Below are 21,801 nucleotides of genomic sequence, written 5' to 3' on the forward strand. Positions count from 1 at the left end.
AATATGTGTGTCAATCCAGTCAACAAGGAGAGAAGGAATTACGCAACGCAACATTTGAGTTTTGAATGATGGTAACAATATGTCACCATGTGGTCTGATTCTAATAATGTTCTGTTTGCAGGGGCAAGGTGACCACATCCCCTTATAGGAAAGTATTATGTGCACAAATAGACATGAGCACAAAGAAAGAATGGATTTTGCAGACAATGAAGACGAACGGTAAGATTCGGACGAGGACTCTGCCAGCAATGGGCACTGAGAAAGAATCAAAACTACCTGAAGATGAGTGGACCAAAGGATAGTTCCCTTCCACTCCGTCCTGTTACGGAAACCAACAGAAACAACAGGCAGTCAGGAGGATAAAGCTAAATCCATTAGATTTCTAGAAGGAGAAACTTGTAAGACTGTCAGATGAAAAAAAGGAAAACGTTTCGTTTGAAGTGAATTGGCATAATGTTTTCAACAACATAAAAACAATCCAAGTCAGCATGTAAGTAGTGAAAAACAAGCACTTTTAGTTGATGAGTGTTTGCCATGTCCTGCACCGGATATTACCTTCGGTGTTCCTCAGTAATGGACCGGTGTTTCTCCCCATCAATCACCTGACCTTGCTGGAATGCGAACCACGCAGAGAAATAACACCCGAATTTCCAACGAGCATCTTTGTTTCAAGCCCCCCCCCCCCCACTTCCAACCCTGGGTGCAGGATAAGTTGCATAGATAATGAATGAATGAATGAATAATAACCGTTTTTCTTTAATCCTTAATCTTGAATGCGAAATAACTGTCTGTAAAACGACTGATTTCTTAAAAGTACCTTTGGTTCAATACAGTGAAGAGGGAAAAGAGACCTTGACCTTGGCCAGGAGTTCGCCTGCGGAGCCATCGATGAAGCCTCGCAGGTAAATTCTCCAAAAAGAATAAATTAAATACACCTCTCAAGAGAGTTGATGTAAAACTTTGCACAAACGCAATATTAGACACTCAAGAAAATGGACAGATCCTAATATTTCCCCTTTTTCAAAACAGTCGGGAGGCTGTGGTTGTTTGACAGTCCCTGGCCTGCAACATAGATGAGCCTGAACATTTCCATGTAATTAATTCAACAACAAAAAGCAATTCCATATTTAATGAAAATGCATACTTCATTTGATTATCTAATGAACTGAAGTTTATAAAATACCATTTATCGGCACCCTGGACGTCAGCTCTCGACTTTCGGCGTGTCGGCTGTGCTAAAGATGCGGTATGTTTGTTGTTACATGATCCGACAAGACGTTACCTGCGTTACGTGCAAATCGGGCAACTGATCTGACTTTTTTTTTTTTTAATAAGCAGTTTAAGATACCGTCACTTGTTCATGACAAGAAAATGTTCAAATGTGAAACCCAATGATTGTATCCGTCTTGTGATTTAGTAACGCGACACATCAGATGGTTTGCTACATGCAACCATCTGGGTAGGAGCCCCCTTCCCAGAAGAAACAGCCAGGAGAGGGGGGAGTCTTTTTTAAAAATCTCAACAGCTGATTGGGTGAGCAGTCAGTCCTTTGGCACCCGTGAACTTAAACGACTTGTGTCTAAAAGTGATTAGTTTGAAAACAAGTGGCACGATGGTGCGTTGGTTTGCAATTCAGCGGTAAGAAGGTCCCTGGTTCAATTCCAAAAGGGCTTTTGTGTGTGGAGTCACCATGTTCTCCATGTGTGGATTTCATGCAGAAACATGCAGGAGGTACAGGAGACCCTGAACTGCCCAGCGACCGGTCGTAGGTGTACCCCAACCCTCGTCCAGTGGCAGCTGGGATAGCTCGGCGACCCCCCATGATCCTGAGTGCGGGGTAAGTGATAATAGATGACGAATCAATAATGAGTATACAATTATAGTGATCCTCTCGAAGTCATCCTGAGCTTCGCTTTGCACCTTCCGCAATCGGTGTTTGAATGTAAATGTGTTAATGTGAAGTTTTTGAGTGCCAACGTGGGGGATGGTGGGGGTCGCACCTTTAACAGAGCCCGTCTGTTTGGGCTTTGTGTGCATTTTCAAAAAAAAAAAACAACAAATAAAAACAAGCAAAAGTTTTTACTGAACATTATGCGCCGCACGATTTTTAGTTTTAATCTCCAATGAATTAGGGTGGTTTGGAAAACAGGCTTCTAGTCTGTTTCCTATTGAGAAAGCACAAGTTGTGGAAATGCATTTTATCTGAGGTGCTTTCAGCGTTTGAGGGCCGCTCTTGGCTGTGCTCCTTTTTTTTTTTTGGCCTTGAATGAACAAGTTTGTTGTCTTTTTGTTCCGGAAAAAAAAAACCACACCCTGAGAAAAACGGACAAGGACAAAATGTTCTCAGATCGAAATAAAAGAAATCCATAGAGATTATTGTAAAACAATCCTAAGGTATTACATTGATTAAAAAGGTAAATATATATACATATATTTCTAAACAAAGGGAAAATGAAAGTGCAACTTGGATGATGTTTTGGCACGTACTGTATAATCGCTGTTGGTTTCATCCTTTCTGCTGCCTGGCAGTAGCTGATATTCTTTGGAAGAAGTCAAGAACATTGAACACATTTATGCCACCAAGACCCTATTGAACACTATAGAACTATGAAAAGCTTTACAATTATATTGTATCCAACTGGGAGCCGAAGCATTCATTATCATTCTTGTCAAAATCTTCTTCTCATGGCACCTGGACTTGAATTTCTTCACTTGATGACATTTCGCCCCTCAGCCGAGAGGCTTATTCAGTTACTTCGGTTAGTTCATTCATTATTACCCACACCGAATACGTTGAAATGGATTTTAAATCCATCCCATGACCGCAGGGATGTTGGTTGCCAGACACACCGGCATGTCCGGCGTCTAGAGACGGTGTTCATCGAGCAGAGCCACCCCATTTCTCTTTGTCTGCCGTCACCATGTTTGACTCCGTGAAGATTCCCGTCACTGACTGACAGCCGCTGCAGGAGGATGCTCGCAAATCAAGATTAGCCTCTGTCCATGTCCGGGGAGAGAAACTTTTTAGTGTCACTTGACAAGTGGTTAAAACCAAGTCAATTAAAGATGAAGTCCAATCAAATGTACTTCCGGGTCCGAATCGGACGCGAGAGATACTTCTACAATCCGACATTGCCGAAGTTCATTATACCGCCTTGTCATTCAGACTGTCACCTTTAATGATTATCTGCCACAGCCTGCACTTTTAAAGCTGCTCTGCGGGCCATGAATTGAGACAAAAGTATTATTTATTTGTTTTTGGAGTTGATGGCACAGCCCATCAGCCGCCGGATCATCAGTTTGCAGAATGAGTATTTTCCAGGTGGAGGAGCACTTGAATAATCTGCAGTGCAATAGGATTCAAAAGGTGGGTGGGATGGGGTGGGGGCACTGGGGGCGTCAAAGTTAACTTGAAATCATAATTCAACACTGCAACCTAGAGGCAGGCTTTAGTTACAACAGGTCTTATATATATTTTGTTTTCCCCCCAAGGCAACGATCATGAGCTCCATACCTGCACCAAAATATTCATTCAACCGGGATTGGACCTGAGTGAAAGGAAACACAATTAATAATAATCGAATCTGTTGCTGAGCACTGAAATAACAGTTATTTCAGTTGAGATGCTTCACATTTCATCTCCTATTTTCGCGTTAAATCAAAAAGTAAAGGTTCGACGAGTCCGATGACTCAGAACGAGATGATCCGCCACCAGTCGTTAATCCTGTTTATATCCGAAATGAGCCGAAGACCCGAAAAATGACGATTTTTAATTACACCAACGCTTACTTTTCTTTATAATAAAACAATTACACTGAGGAAACACAGTTACAGCGTCGCACGCCGTCTCCCAGTCAGGTTTATGCCGAGAAGTAAATTTGAAAATTGAATGTAGAACAGAGTAATGAGAAATACAGGGCTGATTAAATAAAGCTCCGCTCTCTTTATCTAATCCCCAGTGTTCTCGCTATGTTTTCTCTGGCATCCGCAGCCCAGCCTGGCTTTACTTCAAAATTTTCTCCACCCCGTCAGAGGACAGTTTCACTTGAGCCGAACTGCAATAAATTATACATTAAACACGAACGATAACTGTTGGAGAATCGACCATCGGTGTTTTTAGCCCGGCTGCTGAGGGGCAGGGGGCAGCAACAATGCAGCCACATCCATCAAGAAGCTGCAGTTGTAAAAGGCAAGGATAGTGAGATCTAATTTTGTTGCATGGCAACAGCAGCAATAATCATATACTAGAAATTTCTTTTAGGGTAGCATGGCAGGCTGATTGGGTTTTAACTGTGGGCTAAATGTTAGATGTCCAATGAACTGTTTCGGAATAAAAAGGATCAAGTGAACCGGTAAAGCTTTTAAATGTTTTTTGTCACAAATGCAATGTTGCTGTGTTTGATATACAGGACAAGTAAAAGCGCTGAGAGAAAACGAATCAATTCTATGTTTTTTGAAAGTCTAACTTGACAGATTTAATTCAACCACCTCGTAAGAGATAGCCAGAGGAGGAAAGGCAGAGCACAGCATGCATCGCAATTCACAGATACAGTGTGTCATGGATGGAAGTTAAAAAAAAAAAGCTGTCCCTCTTACGCTGAGATTCTGCAGATGATCAGAACATTTTCACTGACTGAGAGAAAAGATCTTTTCAGAATTCGGGGCATTTATTGTCCAACGCACGGTGAGGAATTCTTATTTTGCCATCAGCGGTGAGAGCCAGATAGAGCAACAAGGTGTTAGTAACATAATAAGAAGATAATGTGAATAAAAGCCAAAAAAAAAAAAAAATCAATTGTGCAGGGTTCGATTGATCGACGTGAAACTGTCTTCTCGTCCTAACTAAAAAAAAATAAATCATGAAAAAAAATGCATGAATAGTATCTTTAAACATTCAAAAAGAAAAGCACGTTACACAAAAAAGGGGCTCTTTTTTTCCTTTGAATATTTATTATCAGTGGCCACTGCAGGATGGATGGGGTGAGGCGGACTAAGGGTCTTTCAGGTAGAGAAAGGCTCACTGATGGAGGCTCCAGGGGGGAGGAAATGGAGGAAAAGAACCCAAGATCCTACAGACGGTTTACTGGCACCTGGACTGGGAAGAGTCCCAGCAGGTGTGATGAGATGATCAGCGGTGGGACTTTATTACAGGAAGTCACCAGACAGCAACAGCACAACCGAGTTGTGTGAAGCGCCGCAAGCTCAGTTGTCTGGACAACAGAGAGGTTGTTGACAGAACGCTTTAAATGGCTTTCATTACTTCACACTAGAAAACGATATAAAGGTACAGGATCTCTGAAAACACTTCTAATATATATTTGTATATAAATCTTAGACTGTGTGCGTGTGTGTGTGTGTACATATATGTATATATAATGATAATACATCTTATTTAAGATCCCTTACTTAAAACTTAAGGCCATCGTACAGACATATACAGGTACACAAAAAACAGATATAAAAGAAAAAATAAACATTAAAAAAATAAAAATGACAAAATGTCAAAAGATAAAAAAATGGTAACGTAAAAATATATATGAAACACTAATGTGTAAATATAGAACATATGAAAATATACATATATACATAAGATATATATACAATAAACAAAACATACATAAAGATGTATGTAAATATACAAAATGTAAAAAACAGATTTGCAAATGAGTTTGCGCCTTTTGTCATATATGAAAGGGTTAAAAAGACTTTCATTGCCTCACAGCAAATGACAATCTACCTCTAGTTAATATATACATCTATGTATATTTAAATATACCACACACACACACATATATATATTTATTGTATATGTATATGGTGTACCCATGTGTTAATATATATATATATATATATATAATTACTATAATATATAAACATATATGTTATTAAACATAAAAGTACTTAAAAAATAATTTAAGCACTTGTCATACAGTATACTGTAAACACAAATGTGTGTGTGTATTTCTCTATAGATACAGTATATGTATATATATGTAAAATATGTAAATATAATCATATCAATAGATAAGCAAATGCATTTGTGCCTTTTGATAGATATTGAAGGTTTTAAAGGTCATTCGTTTCTTAATATCTTGAGTTGTCTTTTTGAAAATGCAATACATGATCAACACATCAATTCATTTTTTTTTACTTTAAAAGGATTGATATCATTTTAAAAGTTACTGATATACTTACTGGTTAAAATTTTTTTTTTTTTTTTTTTTTGATCAGTACTTTTCTGGTGCGGTAAATGAGAGTTAGCGAGAGTTAGTATGTGGCCAAACCTGACCTCTGACCTCTGGACGCATATAAATCTGTTGATCTGATATTTTAACGTTATGACAGTAACTACGTTTTATTTGTGTCCAAAACCTGGGTCCACCTGTGAGTTTCGCTCACAGCCTTTGCCGTGACGGTGGGAAAACACCACCTGACGAGACATGCTGGCGTTACATAACTCACAGCTGTAAGTAAATCCAGGAAAGGCTGATGCAAATGTTCTTGAAACCAACCTGAAGCTCAAATACAAAAGGATGAACCTGCTGGAATTGTAATTCAAGTCATAGCAATGCAAACAATCATGGAGTTTAAATGTTTAATCACATTATAGGTTCTATAAAAGTATTGAATTAATTATGTAAAGTGATTTTTGTTTCCAAGGAATTATTTAGTACCCTTGGCCCCCCATCCCCCAACTACATTAGGCAAGATACCTATTCCGTTCCCGTCTTTTAGACGTATGGCTTTAAATATTTAATATTTATAACTGCAATATCAATAAATCATTTGACGAGTAATGCAAGTACACAAACATGGACGCACGTGATTGGTTCTTTTCTCCAAAGCTCTCTGTCGTGTGTTTACTCGCCCTCAGATAAATGTAGGGGGCGAATGAGGTGAAAGGGTGAGGAAAAGTGGCATTTAAAAAGCGTTACTTTCCTTCTGCCGTGAACTGCAGCAGCAGGCGGGCGGCAACTTCGGGTGAGTGCAAATTAAACCGCGTTCCCGGACGACTTTTAATTGATATTTATCTCAAACGCAAGAAAGGCCAGCATGAAGTCACGCTCACCTTTCAGCCAGGTAGCATCAGGCTGTGATATTTATCATATATTTTTCAAGAAATTAACCGAAATCCAGTCGGCACGATGAGATTTATCAGGGAACGAAAACATCTGGATGACGGAGGATCTACGGGGAACGAGATGTACCCTCGGTTCATATCTCACCCGTAGATCTGGAAAATTAAAATTCTGGCACTTTCAGGTGAGAGAGCGGTTGTTAGCAAGTTTGAAAGTATGTTAATATATTTTTTTTTCCCCTCACAGGTGAATTATACACATTTCTCACCTCATGGGGGGGTTTAAGTAGCAAGTGGAAAGCTACACAGGAAAGAGAAGTTTTCCCAGCTTTCAGATTCTTATTTCACTACGATGAGAATGTGAAATGATAAAACTCAAGGCCTGTTTTATTTGTCATGAAACAGGATCGATGTTTTTTTTCCCCCCCTTCTTTTAATTAAATCGCCGAACTCCGCGGACTGGAGATGCTTCGGGCTATTTTTTTTTTTTTTTTAATATATCAGCGGGAATCATTTATTTCACAGCACTGACACAAAAAAAAAAAAAAAAAAACACTTGAGGAATGTTGAGACATTTAGTTAAAATTTACATTTCAAACACATATTTAAATGAAGCAAAAAGCCTACGGAATCCGATGTGCCAGCAAACCCATTGATCCTCCTCTAGTTCTAACAATCAATTTTCTCCTCCATGTTTACATGCTTTTCTTTCTCCGTTTCTCTCCACCCACAGCTTATCCTAACCTGAAACACAAAAATGTCCAAAATGGAAGCCTTGGTAACTCTCCTCACTCTTCTTCCATTTCTCGTCTTGGTTTCTGGAGATGTCGTGGAACGTTTTGAGGTGCGTGACGCTCTTTCAGATAGTGAAAGAACATCGGTCGCTCTGTTTGTTTGTACCAATGTGTGTTTTTCCTTCCTTCCCTTCTGCTCCAGGACGCGCCGGGATGCACAGAGTTCTTTTATAAGCACAAAGTGCCAGAGTGGGGGGCTTCTACCCCCGGTGTTGCGCGTGTCTGTCAGCGCTTTGTCAACAGGTAAATAAAGAGGAAGTCCAACATCGGGAGAAACAGGTGTTTGCCCAATTAAACCCAAAGACACTCAGGCCCCCCCTTTTCACCGCCAGGTACCACTTTGCCACGCTGTATGACACGAAGCACCGCATCGCTGTCTACTCCGCTTATCAGTTTGAGCCCAGCAGCGGAGGCGGCAGGGAGAGGAGGTGGTTTGTCGAGCCTCAGGTCGGTATCGAGAACCGTTTTGGATTTGATTGACGCGGTCGCAGGAAAGCGGTCTTGTAAGTCGCTTTGGATAAAAGCGTCTGTCAAATGACTGTAATGTAATGTAATGAAAACGGACATAGTGTACATGCAAGGATAAGGCCGCTGAAGATTATCCTCTTATATTTGGGCCAATTTGTGCTAAAATCAGCCTAATTTGCTTGATAAATGACTCCTGTTGGTTATGTTTTCCCCATTTTACTGTTGTTCCTGTCTTTTGTAGTTTCTTTTTTAACAATAACGCAATATGAATGTATATTAATGCACACTGTAGAACCTTGGCTTACAAATTTAATTACTTCTTTGACTCAGTTCGCATACTAAAACATTTTTTCCCATTGAAGTCAATGTAAATCCCATTGATCTGTCCTACAGCCCCAAAAAACATTATTTTTTTACTGTTTTTTTTTTTTTATTGTTTTTCTTTTTTGTGGCCAAAATACAGAAAGGAATTTAAGCTTACCTGAATTATTTCTGTTTCTGCTGTTCTTTCTCTTCTTGCCAGCACTTGGTAAAAGTAAAGCCTTCACACATATAAGACCCTCGCTAACGCTAATGCTACTTCCTGCAAGCTGCCTTTCATTAATCCAAAATAGCAAGATTTAAGACCTCTGCTTCATTAGTGTAGTCACCTTTTTAGCCACATCATCTGTGTTAAGTGCATTTTTGCTCTTCAAAATTGTACAAATGGTTGACTTAGCCATGTCATAGTGCTTGGCAAGATCTGTAACATGAACACCACTCTCAAGTTTAGCTATTATTTCCTTCTTCAGATTGACTGTAATTCTTAACATATTCTTGACACCACTATCACTCGCACTTGTTTTTTTGGAAAAAAAACAAGTGCGAGTGATTTCTCCTGTTATAACACCAAAAAGGTGTTATAACAGGAGAACACAACAAAGAACAATGTAAACAACACGGAGTACCTAGCATGCTGCTAGCACTGCTGTTATGCTACAACGCCACCTTGCGGGAAACCCGTGAGTTAGTTTATTTGTGTCTTTGTGCGCTGAGACTTGATTTGATTCCAAATTTGATCGAAAACTCAATTCCGAGGCAGATTTGTTCGTGTCATTCTACCACAACCGGTTGAGATCTCTCTTTACAACTGGTCGAGGCAGAAGGCCACTTGGAGTTGGGAGTGGTTCGAGGTTTCCGCATTGATAAAGGTGGTGTTTCCTCGCCACTAACAGTTCGGCCCTAACAGTTACTCGGTTCTAGCTGACACACTACGCAACAGCTTTAATATACATAATAAATAATGGCGTCGACTGGCAGGAATGCTGCAATAGACCAAACCACGCCCGCTGGGAACTTTGTGAAATAAGAGATCCCAGGGAGAAGATATGAGGTTACTATCATGCGTGGATGAAAGAACGTGAGTATAGAGAGAATAGGAAGCAGGAAGATAATAATTGAATGTATTCCATTTGATCATATATACATGTTTTTTTTTTTTTGGTCTGACATAAAAAAAAAGAAAATGTGTGTGTTAAAAGGGGGTTTATATAGGAAATGCATGTGCATTCTCTTTGTAGGTTTTTAATATTTTCTTTATGAGAGTCCCTGATGTGTCTTGTAGTTGGTGAACTCATCGTGGCAGGCGGAGATGAAGGACGGGTACTGGCTGGGGAAGGACCACCCGGACATCTACCTGGGAGAGAGACAGGCGCTGAACGAGGACTACAAATACACGGGCTTCGACCGCGGTCACCTCAATCCAAACGGACACCACGCAGGTATCGGGCGTGCAGCGCAGGATGTGTGCAAAGGGCAACATTTTCCACGCAGCCCTGGCACTTTCTAATGCTTCTGTTTGTTTCTCACCAGGGGGATGTGGATGTAAAATATTCAGCTTTTGGAGAAAAAAAAGGCATTTTTACAGCTATACATTCCATGAACTCCTCATTGCTGTTGGACCACAATTCAATTTCACACAAAAAACAAAAATGCACAAGTGAATTAAGTGATAATAATTGATCTGGGTATCATGAAATTGCTACTGTTGATGAGTAAAGTTTAGCCTTGGTTCTAAATACTGCAATTTATTTCTCATGTCCCTGAATTAACAATAGTGAATGACGGGATTCTAGTATTTAGGAAAGTAAAATTGCCACGGCGGCCTTGAACTGATAGGCAGACCCGATGTTTTTACATCTCACTTTTAGATAATACAGGAATAATCATTAGATAAATGCAATCTCATTCAACAAATTACACTGTGTTTCACTCTGCAACATTTTAAAGGGCAATCTTTCTAATCCAACTTTCTTACAGTCCCTGGACGCAACGCCACTTTCACCCTCACCAACGTGGTTCCTCAAAACCCCAAGCTGAACCAGAATGCCTGGAGGATCCACGAGTCCCAGCTCACCAACCTCTTCTTGGAGAAATGCTCCAAGGCCTACGTTCTGGTCGGTGCCATTCCGTCTTTGGACAACTGGATAGTGAAGAACAACGTGAAACGTGTCAACATTCCCGACTACCTGTGGGTGGCCTACTGCTGCGTGGACAACAACGAGAGGCCCGTCCAGAGCGGCGCTGCCACGGCCAGGAACACCGAGGCCAACTGGGTGGAGAAAATCTCTTTGGATGATCTGGGCAAATTCTTGCAAGGGTTTTCCGATCGACCGTCGGGGAGCCTGTTTTACAATGATTGCAGGGCCTGAAGAAGTTGCATAAGAACATAAAATATCGAACACATATTTATTTGATGATTCATGATAAATGTCCCAAAGAGTATATCTGGCCCTTTCACAGTTTGGGGAATTTTTCATCAAATAAAACACATCACATTCAACTATAAACCCAAAAATTGTTAAATAAGAGTGTAAACAAGGTGTATCTCATTACAGCAGTGCCTTCTGTAAAAAATGGTTAACAGTGGGATGACTTCTTTTCAAGTGATAGATTCTTTACAAGTAGTTTTGTTTTCTCACCCAAACATGGGACAGAAATATGACAGTCACTCCTCAGCTTGGGGTTCAGAGCACTTATTTTGGAATAATGATGCCAATTTATTCACTAATTTTAGATTTTCTTAATTTAATCTAATTTTTGCTCACAAAACCCGCTTGCTGCACAGTGCAGGCATTTTAATATCTGAATGTGCTCCCTTTTAACCAGCAGAGGTCACTGCTTTATCTCTTCGCAGCTTTTTTTTTGGGGGGGGGGTAGTTTTTTTTTTGTCTGTTTAAAATTTTTTCAATCCATCCATCCATCCGTCCATCCATCCATCTTATTCTGCACTCAGGGTTGCAGGGGGTGCCAGAGCCTATCCCGGCTGTTATTGGGAGTTTTTGTTATTTTTACCTTTTTACCTTTTCCAGAGAGATCAGTCAAAGCAATACATTTTGGATAATTTAATGAGCTGTCACCTTACTTTTTATTTTTCAATTTTTACTTGAATTTCAAATGTTTGAGCAGCTGTAACTTCTCTCACATCATTTCTGATGATTAACCGAGCTTTTTTGCTCAAAGAGTGTTTAAACAACGTATTAAATTTGGACTCGCGGTGTGTTTGTTATCGTCACGGACGTCTGAGCATGGTCACCTTGATGGTTTCAACCACATTAGGGTTGTCATGGCAACAATGAATGTTTACCTGTGCGGACTGACCAATACAAGCTTCCAGCCAAGATAAACTCTGAGGGGGAAACAAAAATGCAGAGAAAAGTAGATCATTAGCGGCAACAGCAAGGTGATCATGCAGTGAAAGGGAGATATTGTCATTCAGCCAAGGACAGCGCAGGAGGTGTGAGAGACAGAGTGAAAAAGCCTAAGACGAAGAAATTGATGAGCCGGCTGGGAACAGGACACTGTTCATTAAAACAAATTATCCGACAGGTCTTTGTGACCATTCAACTGTGGCTGAAATAGTGAAGTATATTATTTTAATGTGCAGTACATGCAGTATTTTGAAAACCCAGCATGCTATGCAGACAGGGAGAACGGAGGAAACGGAAGAAGCAGTTAAAAAGTGCATTGCATGTCCTTCCCTCTTGACCGTCTGCGTGGTGCTGAAGGACCAGGTGAGGTCCTCGCTTATGTGGACACCCAGGTATTTGAAGCTGCTCACCCTCGGTGGAAGACCTCGGTGAGACCTCGGTGGAACAGTGGCTGATGAGGTCATGTCCGCTATCGTCTCCTTGTCTTGTCTGTGTTGAGGTGTGAGGTTGTTGTCCTCACACCACTTCTCCAGACTGGCCACCTCCATCCTGTAGGCGTCTCCGCTGGTAACGCGTCCTTTCACAGCGGTATCGTCCGCGAACTTCAGGATGATGTTGTCCATGCGGGAGGCAGCACAGTCCTGGGTGAACAGGGTGTAGAGCAGGGATGGGCTATTATTTGAGCTGGCGGGCCACATTTTTATGCGTGGGCCAATTAGTTATCATGTAAATTCCAATTTAAATATTCAAATTTTAGGGCATTTTATTTCAATTTTAAAAGTATTAATGATCATAAAAATGTAACAACATAATTTTGTATGTAATCATCCATACAAAATTAAACAAAAGGAGAAAAATAAGGATTTTTTTTTAAATTCAAACTGATTGAAAATACTTATTAACAGTAAGCCATTCAAAGAAAATAGATTGACAGGCCGGACAAAAAAGCAAAATGGGCCTGATGTGGCTGTAAAATGCCCAGGTCTGGTGCAGTGGATGGGGCTGAGGACACATCCCTGAGGAGCGCCCTTATTCGTCGAGATGCTGGCTGAGGTCTGATTACCTACCCTGACAGACTGGGGTCTGCCAGCCAGGAAGTCCAGGAGCCGGTCACAGAGGGAGGGGTGCAACCCAAGAGTGGATATTTTGTGTGTGAGTTTGATGCAGAGCTGTCGGCCACAAAGAGCATCCTGATGTAGGAGTCTTTGTTTTCAAGGTGGGAGAGGGAGTAGTGGAGGGTGGCAGCTACCTGTGGACCTGCCGCTATGCAAATTGCATGGGGTCGAGGATATCTGGAATGTTGTCCCGAATGTGGGCCGGCACCACTCTCTTAAAACACTTCATAATGATCGGAGTTGAGCGCTACAGGCCATTTAGTCATTTGGGCAGGCGGTTGGGGTCTTCGTGGGGAGGGGGAGATCCTGTGAAGCCACGGAGTGAACATACATTCCATCCTGAAGGTCTACAACCTCCTCGTGTAGCTGAGCAGCTGCTGAAAATGCATCCCCTGGTGCGCCACCCGTGCCATCACGCCCTTTCCTCATACCTTGGAAAACCCACCAGCCTACCAATGCTGTTGCAACACAAAATCATCTACTTGTGTCTCCAGATCCTGAGGTCTCAATTCCCGAGTTTCCTACAATCCAACCTGTGCCGTTATAGCCGCCGTTCCGTCTCCTGTTTGTAGAGCAAAATTGCAGCCTGCAGCATTTCAGCGGTGTATCCTGAATAATTAGCCGAAAAGCATGAAAACGTCAGACCTGATCCACACACTCCACTTTTATCCTCCATTAAAATCAAAGGTCATGTGGAGCCAAAGTTACTAACTGATGTGTTCTATTATCTCTGCAAAGCCCTAACCTCATGAAAAATAAAAGGGAAGAGAAATTGGAGATTTGGTTGGTTTACCCACAGGGGTAAACTAGTTTTATTGAATTAATAAGCTCAAAGTCATAAGCAATATGAAAGGCCAATAAGCCACCGCACAAAGTGCAAAACACCCCGAACCTCAAAGGCTCCCATTTCTCATGATTCATGTATTCTTTGGGTTCTTTACATTTCTTCAAAAGCGTCAAAACACATTTCATCTCATCGCTCACGACAGTTTCAGCAGTTTAAGCTATCCAGGTCCCGAAGCTAAGCGGTGAACAAGCTGACAGAAAATCGTGAAAACACATTTGAAACAAACACCAATTCCCTGTGCCTGGAAAAGTGTTTCACCTGAAAGGACCTACGTTTGAACACATTAGAGAACCAAACCGGATGTTTAAGACTGCAACGGATATTAAATCTAATCCAAAAGTTACAAAACTTTCTTCTAATTTCACAAGAAGGATCGCTCAAGGCTCAGATGAGCTAAATATCCATGTAATAAACTACCCGACGAGGGTTTTTTTATTACGACTCGTGAGTTTTGATTAGTTTATTTATGTAAACTCCCATTTACCTCTCGGATGCTCACTCTGAAACCGAGAGAACAAAATAAAGGTGAAACTTTAAGAGACACGAGGGAGCTGTTTGAGACATTTAGAGATGGGCTGAAATGAAGATTGCGTTTCGATGTTGAAATACAGTCGCATTGAAAGGAGAGGCTGCTCAATCTTTCAGGGTGAAACAAAGTAAGAGCTTTCAAAGTGCGTATAAGTCCCTTTTCCATTAACTGTGAATGAAAGCATAAATACAGTTGCATTGGAAACAACCATGGCAATGAGTAAACCAACAAATAAGCTTTCTAAGCTTCTCTAATTCCCGCTTATTTGAAAAAATAAATGCAAGAAATAGCTGATTAGAAGATTAAATGGTGTCACTGAACTCATCTCGATTTGCTTGAATCCGTAGCGGCTACATTGTGACGTTCAATCAAACTGGACCATCGGATGGTCACTCCAGGGGGGCAGTTTTGAGAGTTTCTCCTCGGTGGCGGCCTCCACGGGCCAACCCCAGCTCTTGAAGAACGCCGACAGGTTCTTCCCCACGGCCTGGGAGAAGGTCTCAACGTACAGGTTCATCTTTGCTTTGTTGTCTGTGGGAAAGTTGCTCATCTGATGGTACATGGCGAACACCTTCTTAAAGGCGTCCCAGCCGAACATTTCCTGGAGCTGTACGGAGACGCATGACAGGTAATTGTCATTTTTGCATGGAATGAGCTTCGTCCGATGAATAAACAGAACTCCGCTTCATGCTGGGCTTACATCTTAAGATTTTTGCAGTCGCAGACTTAAAAGTTAAAGTCGGACGGAAATCTTAAAAGTTTCATTGGAGTTTTGCGGCCGTTAAGTCTAAAGTGGTAATATTGAGTCTTAGTGCAATTGGAGCTTAGCCTAAGCTTAGCTTAAGACAATCAGCAACCAAAAGTTGAGCTCAAACAAAACCGGAAAAGGAAATCTGGCCTAAAAAAAAAAAAAATCACCAGAAGAGACGGCATTTCTTTGTCGTATGGATGAACAGGAAGCGGATGGTGGAGCTGTGGGCAGATCATCCCGGCTTGGACGATGTCAACGTATCATGACAGAGTGGACTGAAATAGCAGAGGGTCTGCTAATACCCGGTGAAAACATTGGTGGAAAAAAAAACAATTCCTGAAAGAATCTAATTGTAGTTTTCCACAAGTCTTTTCAAAATCTTTAGATGTGAGATCCACAGTCTTTGGCCGAGACCTACAACTCGAAAAACTAGTCTTTAAATGTGAGCTGGCGTGTGATGATAGTTTTACACGAGTCTTTTCCATATCATGTCAACATCATTCAGTTGTAAGCCCAGCATTAAACGTGACTCCAACATGGCAAATATAAAATAACCCCTCCTCACCTGAATGTACGTCTCCAGGGCCACCCACATATTCCAGCACTCCAGATTCCTGCCTTCTTCAACGTACTGCTTTTTGCGGGTGTTCCTATTTTCTGGGATCAAGCATGGATGAGCCTGTGTTTCATGACCCACACACACACACATATACACACACACACAGACATCAAAATATCAGCTCTGCTATTGGTAGTGTTTTCTACATCATTGAACAGGGAAAACTCAGCTCGATCGGGAACGTGTGACTGAGTGCAGAGTAAGGGCTCGGCATTTTATTTAGCCTTTTTTTTTTAAGTCACCTTTTCCCTCTCCATTCCCAGGACCTCTTCGTGCACGTACATGGACCAAAGGTTGCAGGTGCACTCGGTGGTGTGGGATGGGAACTCCCAGCAGGATCTCTGCTGGTTGTGTCCAAGCTCATGGACGGGACCCCAGAAGCCTTTCTCCTTGATGAACTGAATGTTGACCAAGTCCACCCCGCACACGTTGTGGGCCATGATGGGATAGCCAGCGTGCATCCAACCTGAGGGGTCATTGGAATTAGTGGCATTTTTCAATGATTTTTTTTTTAAAACCTGCATTGTATATTAAGGTAATGAGAGCAAGCACATTCCACCTGTTTCATTCCTGCAATTGTGGCGAGAATAACTTATAATTATTTATACGGTTGCAATACACCCTTTACTTAAGTCCTCCTTGGTGCGGCTGGTGTCCAACTGTACAATGACAAAAGCTGCCCGCCTACTTTGCACGTAAGCCCAGACAAAACGCATCCAATACAGCCTTGAATGCACATTTGTTCAGTGTGTCAAGAAACAGAATAAGCGGTGTTATTATGTTATTATAAATTACATTATAATTTCCCATGATTTTCTCATAATTGCACAGATTCACAGCAACCAGAGGAGTAAGAAAGTCCTCTTTGCTTTCCAATTCAACTTTTCTGATTTTATCTCCAACAGAGAAAGGTTGACACTGTTAAAACAGGAGCAAAACCAAGCACCGACCGTAGGAAATCTGCACATCCGTCACAAAGCGCTCTTTGCGGGCGAACTTTTTGGGTAGTGCGGCGAGCTCGGCCACTCCTCTCATGATGCGGTCCCACATTGCTCCCAGCTCATCTGGACGATCGAGGTCTCGAATGACGTTGGACTGGACAGTGAGGATGATGTTTTCGAACTCCAGCTCGGCCCAGGGCGCGGGAGCATTGCGAAGGGTCTCCCAGTCCGACAGCGTCGTCACACCTGAATAATTCACGGCACGAGGCTTTAACGCCACATAATAAAGTTCTTTTTCATTGACTGTCACTTGAATTGTTGGGTTAAAAACGGATTTAGGATCGGAGCACCTGATATATAATACGGCGCAGCCACCGCCATCTCCACTGTCAACTCGAGGTCTTCCACTCGGGTATGAGGCGGTGGGATCATGTAGATGAGCCCCCCCCACAGGTTGCACACCCGGATCATCTCGGCGTTGACGGGAAAATGCTCGTGAACGCAGTTTGCCCTCAGCAGCTCAGCGTGCTTCAGGTGGTCCGTGTGACAGCCAATTTGGATCTGCAGAAGAAAAGGAGGAACGGGCAAGTTTGCTGAAGATGCTACCTTAGAAGCCAGCGCTCAGCAACGCACTTATTTACAAAAAACTCATCATCCAAGTGAAGTAAATCAACAAAGTATTGAAAACCATGTCAAGTCCAGGCACAGTGATGCATCTGGAGGCCGGGCTTGTCAGTGAATGAAGTGTGTTACATCTAGTTCACCTTTGATATCTAAAAAATTCAATTTTGCATCCAAATAATTATCATACAGACTATCAAGAGATCACCTGAAATCACCAATTTCCTTCACATGTATAGTAATGAAAAACAAAATATCACATTTCAGTACGACAGAAATGATCAAAATTCAAGAGTGATATCTGACCCTCCTCCTCCATCAGAAATAAAAATTCCAGAAGAAACAAATAGTTTTCATCCCGCATGGTAAAACCGCGTGAAGCTTAAGATTCCAGCACCTGCCAGCCCCTGTCCACAATCTCTTTGGGTACAGAAATATTGGTCTTCATTCCGGGAGAGAGGTAGAGGCCTGTACTGATCCAGTCTTCCAAGTCTGAGACACAATCAAACAAGGGATGACATGTGTATCATTGTCAATGATAGACCCAACATATAAGGCAATTGTGAATAATACACTCAAAACTACATATAAAGAAAGATATTCGCATCGATCCCTCACCTTTTGTATTGGCGTTAATCTTAATCTTGCTGTTGTGAACTACGGGCAGCGTGGGATTGTATTTGATGAGGTAAGGGAAGAGGCCATCGGGATCTTGAGTGAATTTGTATAATTTTGGCGCCATTCTCAGCAGGAGGTGGTCTTTGGCCGTCTTTGCGGGGCATTTCTCGCTCATCTCAAAAAAGAAAAAAAATTAACGAAAGGCAGTTATTTCAAATGATGCTGCCGTTAACAGCAGGAGTAGTAGATAGGGGTTCGACGACTGGACGATATCATCGGTATCAGTTGTATCACTCTGTTGAGCGGACTCACTTGAGGTAAGCCACATGTCCTCATGATCCTGTCGAGGGTGGACAGGATGTTTGTATAGAAGGGGCGGCCATGAGCTTCCATAGCCAAAAAGTTGGCAGAGTCCTTGCTCAGCCTTTTGAAGTGAGCCACATCGCTTTGGCAGAGCTCTTCTCCCGTGGTAACGTGAGCGGTGAAGCGTCGTAGAAGATTGCGGAAGTGGTACATATCTTTGGCGGCCTGGCTCGGCAGCATGGCCTTGTAAAGACCTCCCCGAATTATAGAGGGCAACACGGTCAGACCCATTTTATTCAGGAGCTGGTTCCCTATCAAGATAAAAACAAAACCACCCGAACATGAACGCCACAGGAGGTCTTTCCTACCTGAGGCTATCAGACTTTTTAATTTCTCTCCCTTCAGCCGCAGGGAATCTCAAAATCTTAAACCTTAAAAAAAAAAAAAAAAATCTCACTCATTTACTATAAATTGTAATAATTTGTCAGTATATATGTTCATTACTTAATCTCATAACAGCTACATGTACAATATTTTTTCATACTCTTGTGCACTCCTTATCTTTCACTTGGTACTTAAAACCTTAAGACACTTTATAGTCTTCACTTGTTACTTAAGACACTTTAAAGTTTATTCGTATTTTTTTTTCTTTACTGTTTATACAATTTTCTACTATTATTTATTATTGTAATGTTTTTCTTGTAACTCTGGCACAATTTTCTTCGGTATAAATAAAGTTATTCTTATTCTTATTCTTATTCTCCCCCCCTTTTTTCTTAACCGTTTATACAATTTTCTACTATTATTTATTATTGTTATATTTTTCTTGTAACTCTGGCACAACAATTTCCTTCGGGATAAATAAAGTTGTTCTTATTCTTATTCTTGTGTCAGTAACGTGCTCATTCAATGGAATGGTGAGGCGAAGAGGAAGGACAGGATCAGGAATTAAACACGTCACATACCCATGAAATCAGTCAAGGCGTTCTTCTTTGGGTTCACGAGTGCCCAGTACCAGCAGTGTCCACCAATCAGCAGGCTGCCTCCCTCTGCCACAAACTTCTGGATTTTCTCTAGATCCTGGTTATAGGACAGTTTGCATACAAACACGCTCAGGTCTTCCCTGAGGCCCGTCTCCACGCAGTTGAGCCCAGATTTTTGGAGATTCTCAAAGGCGGAATTGTAATAGATCCCGACAGTGCCGTTTCGGCCTTCGTCCAACCAGTGGAGGGCATTTCGCCAAAACGGAGCCAGCGTCTGCAAAGGAGTAGATGGAGTCTATTAATCACAGGAATAATAACAAGCACCGTTGGAAAGTTGTCAGTGCAGGAGATATCAATATATCTCGCTTAGCAATGCACGAAAATGTACCTTTTATCCCTGCAAAAAATTTGCGACCATGAAGTATCATTGAGTGAAGGAGTTGGCCAGTGACAAATAATTTAACTTTAGTGTGAACTATACCTTATGAGCCAGGAATCCTTCGTGAGACACTACAATGACACGGCCCTGCCCGTAGTAAGCTCCAGCCAGGAATGCCCGTCCCTTCTTTGTTGTGCCGATGGGAAAGGCCAGTGAGCTGTGGACCATGATCTCAGACGCGAGTGCTCCTCCCTGCAGGTCAAACTCGGGCACCCCTTGGAGTAAGAACTCCAAGTCGTCCTCAAAATCGCTACCAATACTGAAAGGAAATGTGTGGAAAGAGAGACAGTGTAATGAATTATAATGAATAGCGACCGAGAAAAGAACTTTTATGTCAGTGAAAACGTCATAAAATTTTCAATAAAAAAAAAAAAATCAAATGATCAAAATGAAATTTAAATGTACTCAACAATAAAGTAAAAAATAAGAAAAAATAGAATCAATTTGTTATCAGGAAGGATAAAATGAGAAGTAGAGTGCAATGACAGAATTGTGGCCTGGACTCACGCTGTGGCCATCGACTGAGGGATTTCAGGACTGATGGGGATTTTCTCAACACTGGCCTGAGTCATAGAGAAATAGATCCCTCCCACACTGGAGACTTTATTCCCCTCGAACTTAAGGAGCGTATTCTCCCTGGGATGCTCTTTGGCCCATTCCCACGCCTGGCCCGCTATCAGCACTCCTCCTCCTGCTTTCAGAAATGCCACGAGGGCCTTCACATCATTACCCACGCTGTACGCGTCCGTCACATACGCGCTGACCTTAAGGTCCTTTCCGAATGCTCCCAACAATTTAGTTTGGAAGCCAGATTTGTGGAGATTATCGGCAACGGCCTTGGAACCCTCGTGGACCCCCACCGTGCCGTCGGAGCCCTCGCCTCTCAGCCAGCTCACTGCATTCTCTACCAGAGCCGGGAACGCCTGCAGGTAGCCCTCGTGGCCCAGGACCACGATCCTTCCATGTCCGTACAGCGAGGCCGCCATCACGACCTGGCCTCCGCTATTCATCGCTAAAGGAAAGGCATCGTCTCCAATCAAGACCAGGTCGCTGGGGACGAAGGCGGAAGGGAGATCCAGCGCTTCGAGGCCTTTCATCAGGGACTTGTAGGCCTCCTCGTGAGGACTCTTGATGGATAATGTGGACATTGTGACAAGAGCCGGCTCTCCTCGGAGTTGAAGCGGACAACGGAGCGATCGATGTCGAAGAGCGACCTGCGGGGGAGGGAGCAAAAGGAAAATCAAATATAAGCTACAGTTTACAGCAGATGTGTAAAAACTCCTCCTGAGCAGAGTTAAGGTTTCGGCCAGAGGCTCTCGACTCCTCAACTTATACTGGAGGGATGTAGAGGGCGCGGTTAAACGACAGGTGGGACAGGATCTTTGCAGGAGCAAACACCATTGGACAGACGGCGATACGGTTGGTAAACACTCCCACCTCCGGGTGCAAATGTCAACTTAAGGTTTAATGTTGCTTACTATAATGGATCTGAAGAGCACAACCCGCAAAATACAACACTTAAAATGCCTTTTCTTAATGTTGTTTAAGGATATGTAATGTGTGCTGTGGTCCAGTCACACTAAGGATCATTTTGAGTGGCTTATATTCATATGTAAACATATTTTTTACACAGATTAGAAAATAGACGAGGATTAAAAATGCACCATTTTTTTTTTTTTTTTTTTTGAGGGGGGGTAAAAATATGAGTTGGCGTTTAATATGCACTTTCGAAATGCGCGCACACACAAGCACACGCACGCAAACGACTTCCAAAGAAGCAGACACGTCTTCTGTTGTGCGTAAATAAACACTGCGAAAAAATCAGGTAAATGTTAGCTCACCGGCTCTTCGTCAAAACAATTAAGTCTAATTATAGACACGCTGGTCGTAGAGAAATACGCCTGTTAAAGTGTCGTTCCTCGCAAAGTTTAAGGATGAAACTCGAAATGTTCACGTCGTCCAGATTACACGAAGAAGACGCTGAAGGGAAAATCAACAGCGGAACC

General features: G+C 42.1%; 2 protein-coding genes across 4 annotated transcripts; one reads left to right on the plus strand and one right to left on the minus strand.

The window, feature by feature from the left end:
• Window positions 1-477: 477 nt before the first annotated feature.
• On the plus strand, window positions 478-12,150 carry LOC147235368 (endonuclease domain-containing 1 protein). Of its 2 annotated transcripts, XM_086178602.1 has the most exons (7): window positions 478-902; window positions 1,719-1,837; window positions 7,812-7,922; window positions 8,015-8,115; window positions 8,205-8,319; window positions 9,944-10,100; window positions 10,639-12,150. In XM_086178602.1, the coding sequence occupies exons 3-7, from the start codon at window positions 7,836-7,838 to the stop codon at window positions 11,028-11,030; spliced, it is 852 nt and encodes a 283-aa protein (XP_086034728.1). In that variant the 5' UTR covers window positions 478-902; window positions 1,719-1,837; window positions 7,812-7,835; the 3' UTR covers window positions 11,031-12,150. The 2 variants fall into 2 exon arrangements, with proteins under 2 accessions (XP_086034728.1, XP_086034735.1); XM_086178609.1 differs by lacking the exon at window positions 478-902 and having other exon boundaries at window positions 1,701-1,837.
• A 1,786-nt stretch (window positions 12,151-13,936) lies between these two features.
• Window positions 13,937-21,763, minus strand: LOC147235369 (TRPM8 channel-associated factor homolog). Of its 2 annotated transcripts, XM_086178621.1 has the most exons (12): window positions 21,637-21,763; window positions 20,303-21,009; window positions 19,838-20,054; window positions 19,339-19,630; window positions 18,383-18,684; window positions 18,071-18,245; window positions 17,850-17,944; window positions 17,182-17,392; window positions 16,841-17,077; window positions 16,133-16,356; window positions 15,837-15,950; window positions 13,937-15,127 (listed from the first exon to the last, which is right to left on the minus strand). In XM_086178621.1, the coding sequence occupies exons 2-12, from the start codon at window positions 20,941-20,943 to the stop codon at window positions 14,885-14,887; spliced, it is 2,751 nt and encodes a 916-aa protein (XP_086034747.1). In that variant the 5' UTR covers window positions 20,944-21,009; window positions 21,637-21,763; the 3' UTR covers window positions 13,937-14,884. The 2 variants fall into 2 exon arrangements, with proteins under 2 accessions (XP_086034747.1, XP_086034756.1); XM_086178630.1 differs by lacking the exon at window positions 21,637-21,763 and having other exon boundaries at window positions 20,303-21,053.
• Window positions 21,764-21,801: the final 38 nt, after the last annotated feature.

The sequence above is a fragment of the Fistularia commersonii genome, chromosome 3, assembly GCF_037954325.1.
Source record: "Fistularia commersonii isolate RoL2024-O1a breed Wild chromosome 3, RoL_Fcom_v1.0, whole genome shotgun sequence".
Taxonomy (NCBI): domain Eukaryota; kingdom Metazoa; phylum Chordata; class Actinopteri; order Syngnathiformes; family Fistulariidae; genus Fistularia; species Fistularia commersonii.